The sequence below is a fragment of the Elaeis guineensis genome, chromosome 8 (genome assembly GCF_000442705.2).
Source record: "Elaeis guineensis isolate ETL-2024a chromosome 8, EG11, whole genome shotgun sequence".
Lineage (NCBI taxonomy): Eukaryota > Viridiplantae > Streptophyta > Magnoliopsida > Arecales > Arecaceae > Elaeis > Elaeis guineensis.
Window position 1 is genome coordinate 138247790 of NC_026000.2, and position 10884 is coordinate 138258673.

Here is a 10884-nt window from a genome sequence, read left to right on the forward strand (position 1 = left end):
CTCGGCGAGCTGGCTGGTCGGACGCCCTTGTAGTTATAGGCCGTGGCACAGACCGGTCCACGAGCACGGGGTTGCAGAGCTAGGTCGATGCCCAGGCCTTCCTCAATTTTGGCTTGAGAATACAAGTCCATTTTTTCCCCATGGGATAACTTATCCTGGATTCCATTGTTAATTGTTCTCTCAAAATAAGCACGGCATCCTAAGCTCCACCTGGCTGGTCACACCAAATCCAATCGCTTTTCCTAGAACTCAGAATGATTAGCATAAACTGCGGAAATATAAAATTGTTATCTGCACCGCAGACCAATGCATGCACGAAGAAACAACCGGAGGCAGCAAATGAGAACTAATTCATCATACGACTCAATACTTTAAAGAATAGTGCAGCAATTTGATGGAAAAACTCCAAATCCAAGAAAATTAATATCATGTGTATCGCGTCATGAATGCAACGCAAACTATCATTTATCTCCGATGAATGAAGCTGATCTCCACAAACACGGTAGGGCAGCAAGTTGCAAATTTGAGATGTCCTGCATCCATGAGGCAAAGAATATAGTCACCAGCAAATGGGATCCTTTTTTTCTCCTATATGATATGCTTTAACTCAGAAAATAATTACAAAAAAAAAATAATGATTTCACATCTGGGCATCCTGCAACTATGCTTTACAGAAAGAGTATGCCACAATCCAGATAGCCCACGGATCAAACTATAACATAAACAGCAAAATGAAAAAAAGAAAACATGTGGCTTTCAAATTCCTATACACCAATTCATATATGTACGACTGCATGAACAAATGGAACTTGTTATATTGGAAAGACCATTCACAAGTGCAAAAGCTCTCCTGCCATTTCTTTCTTTCCCTTTGATTTTTTGTCCTTTCTTCCTCTGAAAGGATTTGAGCATCTGATGGTAGCCTCGATTTTCACAGTATAAATGGCACGATGGTTGACTAATGTGCATCCTTTTGTGATGGCCCTCCACGATCAGTGGCTGAATAACTGGTTGTCAGAACCTCTGGTGAGATATCCCTTTCTGCTTGTCCCACCCCAGTTTGAGTCCCTCACCTCACCTCCAATAGCAGGAACCTGTGTGTTTGGATTGACTCCAAGTCCGGACTCTGGGAGAACACTCCGCATACCGTTGCTGTTTCTACCACCCATCTCGTCATCGACCTCTTCATAGTTATGATGCTGGGAGATCTTCAATGGATCCCCCCCCAACTCAAGATCGTCTTCAACCTTTGCACGTGGGCCACCAGCTGGTTCATCTTCTACCTCCCTAGCATGGGTAATTCGGGCAGGTCTTGCAACTTCCTCCTGCACATAGGCTCGAAAGTTGTGTCTAGAAGGTTTTATCTTTGAGCAGAATACTTCTAAGAAGTTATTCAAACAACCCCGGTCATAAACATTGGGCCTGTCGTCTGTTCTGTATCGGAAATTCTCATTGGTTGTCTGTAGAATGGAAAACTGCTTAACATATGAATAGATTTGAAGGTGAGAAAAAAGCACAATCTAATGGAGACAGAAAATCACCATATATCCGCTGTACAAGAGCAGAAAATATGCATGATGCAAAAATTATGTGAAGTTGCGAACCATGCAATATGACAAAACTTGCATTGTCAAAACCAACATGATGCACTTGAAGGATTTATTTATCAAACTAACTGCAGAAATACAAAATAAATAAATAGACAAGAACAAGCAATGAACCCAAGTGAGCAGGAAGAAACAGATTGACCTGGTTAGTGCCAATAAGATATAAATGAAATCCAGTGAGACCACCAACAAACCATAGCAAAACGAAGCAGTATATCATGAGTATCACAGATGCAGGAGACTTTTTCATTGCCTTCCATACTGTAGGATAGTCCTCATCCATAAGAAACTTGATGTACAATGCAGACATTGCAAACACATAGATGCAGAGAAGAGTTGAGGAAGAAACGAACAGGAAAAAGTATCGGTAATTGCGCTGCACTTAGACAAACCCATAATGTAAGCAGGCCTACACATAGGAAGTTTGATAGATTTAAGCATATATACAGTCATACACCACTACAAAGCATAAGAACAAAATAAGACAAAATAAAAACAGAAAAGGTGCTATAGTGCACTAGAATGGTGAAGGAGATAAATACCATTAACATAAGCAAATTAGAAATAAAGAGAAATAACACTGGGAAAAATAAATTATGAACCCAAGAATGGTCATGTGCATAATAAATCAGATTATATAATTTTTAAGAGATGAAAAATTAGAAGATAATTTTCCTACTTCATCCCTATGTTATATCAACACAAGCAGAAATAGCACCATATCAATATCAACTCCTCTGTGTATAACATATAGGCAAACATCAAAATTCAGCATTAGCACATCTGAAAGCTAGATTAAGGACCAAATTGATAACAGGCAGAGTACAGCTGACAATAGGCATTATAAGATAAAGTTGGATAAGGTTTAACAAAATGGAATTCGAAGGCACTGGTGGATCATATAGAACCAGATAAAACAAGTGGACGACTTGGAAGCTCAATGGCGAGGCAGAATAGCAGAGCAGTCTGCGAAAGACGATAAAATTCTTCAAATAACCGAGATGGCACCTAGTTACTTCTGTGTCTAAAATTAACCATTATATATATTCCAAAGTGATACCTTGCTATTGCCAACAACTACAACTGTCTTCTCTTAGCATGTTTCCATGGGTTCATATATGACGTTAATTGACTGACATATCTACCAAGTTGGATTTTGTGGTTCCAACGTATGAGAAGGTTTCAACACATGCAGTTCAACTTGTTTTTTGGATATTATAACAAGAGAGTCTGAGTAGTACCAGTGACCATAGAATTCAAGAAAGCAGGGACAGGAGGCTGGAGCGCAATCAAACACATGAATGGACACAGGTTTTACATACGTGTCTATGTCCATGGCATGAACACGCAAAATGTTTATAAGATTAACAGGTGATATGCCTCATTTGGTGAGAACGTGGTTTTACAAATCAAAAACAAATTATACCATCGAAGTTGAATAAAGGTCCGCATTATGCATATTGCAATTATGTTATGAAATCAGTAGAAAATTTCATCAAGATTTATATTCAAAATCAGAAGAACATAGAGATGCTGGGGGAAGATCTTTTATATGTTATGAGAAGGACCCAAATTTTTAGCTTACATGACCTAAAATAATATTCTTAGAAATTATCTCTACTTATCTTTAAATTGATTCACTTAAATTTTGTTTCAAATATTAGGAATCATTTTCTTCCAATTGAATTTCAAGTACATAACTACAACAATTGTAAATATATACTGTGGCTTGATGAAATGCGTGTCAATTCTAAGACTCAATTTGAGAGAAATCCTAGAAAATTTAGGAAATATAAAGTGACAAAACAAAATACATTTTTGGTATGAGTCCAAAAATAAATGACAAAAGCATGTTTGGATTAACTAACTAATATTCCGCATAGAACCACAATGCATTACAATGTTATCTTTTACATATATACCTTTTATATGTTTGAGAATATGTGTGTGGGTGTGGGTGTGGGTGTGTGTGTGTGTGCGTGAGAGAGAGAGAGAGAGAGAGGGGGGGGGGGGGCGATGAGGACAAGTACTTGAGTGCTAGCTAACATGCATTGATGTTTTATGAGAGGATATGAATAACACCAGAGGAAGCTTGATTATGGAAAGTTGGCAACTAAATACTCAAAAGCTGACAAAAAAGTTGACCCAAAGCTCATAGTTGCGGTTATGATTATTGTTTAGTATTTTTATTACATCTATCATGCAAATCTGCAATCTAAAAATATTTATCCATATACCAAGACCCATAAAAAATACCATGATTTCAAAGACATTTTGAGGACAACTCCCTTAAAAAGTTGGAAGTAGCTGCGAAAGTGAAATCTTGTAATCTTCAAAGCTTGTATCCACAATGTGCATCACACAATTTTTGGTAACAATACTTATTGTCCATCTAACTAATCGAACAAAATACAAGTTCAAACAACCGCATGATGTACTGGTAACTGTGAAAGAAACATGTTTCATGTTATAGGTGTTATGGGTAGGCTAAGAAGCAATCTACTTGATTACTGATATGATCCAGTCGTACCACATATACTTAAGGTATTTTCACTTGTTTCAATGGAGAAAGAACTAGTCATGATTTAAAGAGTTGAAGACAACAAGTCATGCAACATACCTGTCCAATGCATTGTCCCACCCAGGGGCAATGGTGATCAAAGCGTTCCACACAATTATCACATATGGAGCAGTGAGAACAACGGGGAGGACGAAAGACCATACAGGTCTCACAATATTTCACTTTCACAAAGAAACCATTAACCATTTCTTCTTTAATGCGCGGAAATTGTAGATTGGGTGTATGCCTCCTACCAACCTCCAAAGTATCATCAGAGAATTCTTCTTCTGGAGGATGCGAAGCACGTGGTACAATACCCGGATCTCGAGCTGACGTAACCAGCAGCAGTAGCAAAACCTAGAAATCAGAACATGGGACAAACACAAGATTTGATTTTGGTGTACATGCGGATTTTACCATAAAGTTCAAAATTTATATTACTTGTACAATAATATGGAAGAATGAGTATTCGTTTTTGATGTCAGAGTTTGAAAAAGATGCTATACAAGTTTTAGTAGAAGGCATATTTTTTTCGATATCGACTTAGAGAGTATGTCTCATGATGGATATTGTTGCTAAAAATTCTTAAACAGCACCAATAAGACATGCACCAATTCATGCACACTCATGTCAAAAGATTAAACAGCCACTAAGAACAATTAATATGGGCATATTCAGAGCCAATCAAATTGTTTCATGATCAAGAAGATTCACAAATCAAACATAATGCACACGAGAACTAGCTGAGGACCAAATGATAGTGATTATAAAATAATTTTTCAAACTCATAGCTAATTTAATAATAGTTATGCAAATGAGTCTACAAATAAAGGTCACAGGCCATTATTGATAGTGAAATAGAGAAATTATGATAACAAACCATATAAAGAGAAATCTTTTTATGTTATTTGATAAATGAATTGTTGATACTTGACATAGTTACAGGACCATAAAACACAATTCAATAGTCAAAATGTTTCACAGACAAAAAAAAAGATTCATAATTGTGGATTTTGCATAAAAATCCACTTAATTTGTTTGGCAATAAAGGCAATTTTTATTCTTTTGCAAAATGATACACATTTAGGTATCCTCAGATGATTTTGTCCATGGTCCTATGTGGCTGGTAGGCAGTAGTCTAAATAAATGTGCATCATATATCCAAAATGCATGTATCGTGTGCTTACTAAATGTATTAGAAACTTAGTAAATGTGTACCCTCCATCTCATACTCAGACTCAGGGGAAAATTGTCCAGAAACATCCAAATGTGGATTGCTCTTCAAAAAAAAAAAAAGACCTTTTCTTGCAAATGAACAATTAAGTGGATTCTTTATGCAAAATTCACTTCATAATTAGACAGTTTTGGTTATAAGATCAATTAGCAATAAAAAAGATGACGATGGGATTACAGAAATGCAATGCTATTAACCTGAAATTTAAAGTAGGGGCGAAAATTGGCCAGTCAATACGAATCCATCCCAAGCCCAACTCAAAAAATTAGGCCAGGCTTGGGCGCGTTTAGGCACAGCCCAGGTTGGATTTGGGTTGAGATATTGAGCAACCCATATGTGTGTGTGTGTACTCTCTCAACTCCAAAACTAACAATGGGAAATCCAAATCAAAGATCAACACCATTGAACATGATCCATGTCATCAAGGTTTTAAATCTCATGGGATGGAGGTATCTCGGTATCTCCATTGAACAGGATGCCCCGCTGTCCCATCCGGTCCCACACCGGCTGCGGTTTCGATCGTGCATCCCGATAAAAATCCTTCATCTCTCCTTTTTCTTTCCTTTCTTTTCTTTCCTTCTTTCTATCTTTTCCTTTTACCTTCTTTTCTTTCATCTCCATTTTCTTTCTTGTTCTTATCCCTTCCTATTTTTTATTTTTTTCCTTTTTCTTCTTCTTTCTCTTTCCTTTCTTCCTTCTTTCCTTCCTTTCCTTTTCTTCTCCCTTCCTTTCCGTCTTTTATTTGCTTCTTCTTCTTTCCTTTCACTTTTTTCCTTTCTTCTTCTTCCTTTCTTTTTTTCTCTTTCTTCTTTTCTTCCGCCATGGATGGCTTTTGAAGTCTCAACCCCGTCTCAGTCCTATTTTCTCATAGGAACAAGACGGGATGTTCGGGATGCCCTCTGTCCCGTCAGGATGTAAAATCTTGTATTCCACTAAAAGTAGCTAGAAATCAAAATTCACGCATTTTGATGGTATCATATGGATACAAAGATGGGCAATTTCCATTGTACTAGTATGCTAAAATACATCATTAAGCATTTATATTGAGAATCGCCCTTACTTTTTAAGATTTTTAATTTCCAAGCATTCTTGGTGATATAAATCATGATTAACAATACAAATTTTCGATATTGATGCCCTATTATTGATTTTTGAGTCAAGTACATTTATTTGTATGTATGTATGGATACCCTATTCACTTGAGAGGAGCAAAGTCTCTCCCCCCCCTCTCTATGTATGTATGTAATACCCTCTCCTCTTGGGAGGAGTAATGTCCATTTCTCTCTCCCTTTATGTTTGTCTGTATGTATGCAAGATGTGACACCATTCTTCCATATCTCATGACTATTTTTTTAGTTATTTGAAATTACGACCCATATTGTACTCACACATCACTATCCCTAGTTCATTTTGTTTTAGTGGTAGACACTATTCATATGGCATGGGAGCATTTATAGGTGACTTGGCTGACCGATCCAATCAACCCAACCCAACCCAACACGACCTGACCTGACTTGCCAAGGAAGTTGACCACAATAAACTTGACAAATCTGGCTTTGGTTCTTGGGAGTCAGAAGTAGAAAAATTGCGATCTGCACTTGAAGCAGCCAAGATCAAAAACCAGGAAGAACATGATCAAAATACAATGCAGATCCAGTCTGCCTATGAACAGTTGGAGTGTATGAAAACTGATTATGGACTGAGAGAAGCTGAACTAGAATCAGTGTTGAAGAATGCGAGGACGGAGATTGCTGAGTTGAAGGCAGCTCTTGTTGACAGGGAATCAGAAGGTCAGAAATTAGCAGCTGTGAACAAGAAACTGAATGCAGAAATAGAGAAAGCTCAGGTAAATCAAGTGGATTCTGAGATGGAGGCAAAATTAATGAAGTCCATTACTGACATTGCTGAGCTGAAGGCAAACCTCATGGATAAAGAGACAGAGCTGCAGAGTATTTTGGAAGAGAATGAGAGTACACGAATCAACCCAATTTTGAGCCGAAGCTCAAAAAATTAAGGCTGCGCTGGGTTTGGGTTGAGGAGCTCGATTAATAATCAAGCATGCCTGGGTTTCAGGCTAACGTCTTAGGGTCTCAGGTTTGGTCTAGGCTGACGAACTCAACTCAACCTGCTGATGTCCACCCCTAATTTAAAGATGCTAGTAATATCTCACATTTAGCTGCAACATAACAACTTCATGGCCTAACAGAAACTTCTTCTTCATGAGTTTACTCATACTCTCATGTAAGAGTTTTATTAATTTCTCAACAAGAAAGTGCGACAGAAAATAACCAAATCAATTATACAAGGGATGTCCCATAGGTTTGGTAAACTGGCATGATCTTACTCATAAAACAAAAAAGAAAAAAGAAAAAGTAATGGTCTACTCACGTTGCGATAAGAAAAATGAAACATGTAAACATATTGATCAACAAAGATAAACAATAATTAGTTGATTTTATTAATACCGGTTAGAATCCTTTTCAGCATTATAAGCCAACTGGCTAGGAAGCTTTGCATTAAAAGCAATGTCTCAAAGTTCCAAGATTGAAGTAGGCAAAGAGTACTAACATGGACTGTAAAGGCTATTGCAACTACCAAGACTGCATATCCTGCATTGTATGCAGGAAACCTGTGGAGAAGATGTCTTGCAACAAATATGCAAAAGATTGCAACAGGAACAAGGATGAGTGAAACAGAGATAAATAGTGACCTAGCATCAGGCCCAAATATCAACCTTCCCCCAAAGACAAATTTCTGCAGAAGACAAACATAGAAGTTAAACATTTCTAAAGAATTAAGGAAAAAAGTCATGACAGCTCTATATGGGTCATGAAATAAGCTGCTATAAAATCTTCTACATCATTAGTTATTCTATCAGATTCAAATCCCAACTTTCAAACAGATGCATAAAATTTTAAATCATGATAATAAGAAAGGGAATGCAGACATATGAAGCAGCGATTTCAAAATAGAAACCATCATTCAACCATCTGACATGCTAATATCAATGATAACCAAGATAGTGAAAAACTGCATTGCACCAAAAATTCAAGAAAAGATATAAAAAGCAATTAGGCAATTAGACAGATGTTGCTAGATGTTACAGTATTACATGGGTAGCAGTGTCATAAGCCAACACAATGATCCTAACATGTCAGGTAGCAAAATGATGAAAGTTACAAGGCAACTTGAGGTTAAAGTTCCTGCACACAAGAAGCACAACTGAAACAAAATAGCTTTACCTTATAAAAGGATTAAAAGACACAGATATTAGATACATGGCCAATTTTCACAAAAGAAGAACAAGTTAAAGAAAGCCATATAATACATCTTAAAAATGAAAATGTATAGAAATATGTCCATCTTGTGGTTCAAAAAATAATAGTAAACTCAATGAAGCAATTTAAAGCATATCATCAAGATAATTTTTCACAGCTTCATTCAGAATAGTTATCGTGGATGCAGTAAAATACTAAATTTTTTAAGAAACTTAAAGAGTGAGTGCACTTCTAGTTAATCCACAAAGCTAAGTACATTCAAATACCAAAAACTCACACACCAGGACTGAGACACCATGCTAAAGCAGAGGTGAAACAATGTCCCGGCGGGGGGGGGGGGGGGGCGGCGGCGCGGGGCTGGGGTGGGGTTGGATGTTTGCTGGCAGGCACTGTCTACCTGCCTGCCTATTTATCTCTGTGTGTGTGTGTGTATACTTACAAGAACAAAAATTATTTTTGACATTATTATAGTGAGGTCAAACTTGTTGGAAAAATTCCAACTGTATCAATTGATAAGAACTGCTGCTAAAAACATTTGATGGGCATCCAATGTGTCAGACAGGTGTCTGATTCAGATATTATCCAGCATGGATTCTACGAGGAGCACGTGAATGTCTAGGTAACGCAGGATGTTATGTACACTGTAGGAACCTTAAAGATGCACTAAGAGATGATAAACTAATGGAGAACCCAGCACCGATTAGTAAGCTATGTAAAACATGGGCCTGAGAAGCCCTAATAAGACGGCTGTCATTGATGCACGATAAAAAAGGAAAATGAAAAAAAAATGAATGGAAGTAGCATAAGAAGGATTAAGAACACTGACTATTCCAAAGAACATGATGGTGGATAGCAACATAAGAGACAGGAATGCAAACACAGATAGATTGAATATGACATGTTGTTTATGAAATGAGCACACAAGCATGAGTGACTTCAGGTAAAAATTCAGATTTCGGCAGGAAGTTGCTCCGTTCACTACAAACAAGCGAATGGATCAGTCATATCCTTTGTTTCACAAGAATCAAGCAAAATTTAAAGCCGGTCCTCCTCCAACACATCAAATGGCTGATGAACCCACTTACGACTGTTTGTCAAGCATAACACTTCCAGAAATGCTCGAACTAAACAATGATAATATTAAACACAACCTACCGCTGTAAAATGGCAGCAAGCAAATTAAATTTTAGGCACTGACAATCAATTTTTTCTTTCCAACCAAGTAAGACATAATCACTGAAAACGCAGCGAAACCCACCCAAATAACATAACATCTAGCAAAATCCAATTCAATTGCTGATCAATTAATGGACATAATCACCGAAAATCGATTTTTCCTTCAACCAACAAATTTCCAGCACCATCCAACCACAGCCGAAACCCAAAACTCCAAATCAACCAGTAATCACCAAATTAACCAAAACCCCTCCATCACCAAATTAAATCCACAAAAAACAATCCGAACAGCGACAAATACACCCAAAACAAGATCAAAACAAGCGGGGGAGAAAAGAAGAAATCTTACATTTCTGGCCTTCCAATCTTGATAGACTCGTTTTGCCATGAAGAACCAAATCCGCTGCGACTACGCCGGGAGGGAATCCAAGACATAGAACTTGCTCATCCAACTCAGAGCCTCTCAAAAAATTAAACAGGAAAAAAGATTAAAGATCGAATTTTGAAGAAATAAAGAGAGAATAAGTGGGCTTTTTCCTGACCGTGGAGAGCTGAGGGAAAGTGAGCTGTAAAACAGGCCCAGGGGCTTTTGAGAGGCAATGGAAGACTCTCCCTCTCTCCGCCTCTCTCTCCGATGCTTCCACCACTACCAACCCCTCGTGCGCACGTTGCACCGAGGAGGGTTTAATGAGGTGGGGCCGGGTGATCGTTGTGGGCCTTGGGGCCCAGGCATCAATTCCTCCCGTACGGTCCATTTGTGCCTCAGATTAGAAGCCCGTTCTTTGCCAATTGCTTATTTTAGTTGGGAGGTTAATTCCTCACGGGACTTTCGATTCCCATTCAACGACAGGGTGTCTTTCGCGCGGAACCACCGGTGGATCATCAGCCTCCTGCTTTCAGATCTGTGTCGTCGGGGTGGGTGGTGATTTCGCGCGAAGGAACTTTAGCCACTCTTTGGCCCGAAAGATGCAACCCGGTCCCATTCATAAATGCGCTTTTTTTTTTTTTTTTTTTGGGTATATGGTTGCA

The 10884-nt window shown here is 38.0% G+C and overlaps 1 protein-coding gene across 4 annotated transcripts; it reads right to left on the reverse strand.

Moving 5' to 3' along the window:
- Window positions 1-556: 556 nt before the first annotated feature.
- On the reverse strand, window positions 557-10508 carry LOC105049458 (protein S-acyltransferase 8). 4 transcript variants are annotated; one of them, XM_029265867.2, is made up of 5 exons: window positions 10205-10508; window positions 7970-8155; window positions 4228-4524; window positions 1750-1983; window positions 557-1475 (listed from the first exon to the last, which is right to left on the reverse strand). In XM_029265867.2, exons 1-5 carry the CDS (start codon window positions 10241-10243, stop codon window positions 993-995), a joined length of 1239 nt encoding a protein of 412 aa, XP_029121700.2. In that variant the 5' UTR covers window positions 10244-10508; the 3' UTR covers window positions 557-992. The 4 variants fall into 4 exon arrangements, with proteins under 4 accessions (XP_029121700.2, XP_029121701.2, XP_029121703.2 ...); XM_029265868.2 differs by having other exon boundaries at window positions 557-1460; window positions 10205-10507; XM_029265870.2 differs by lacking the exon at window positions 1750-1983 and having other exon boundaries at window positions 557-1460; window positions 10205-10506.
- Between the last annotated feature and the right edge of the window lie 376 nt (window positions 10509-10884).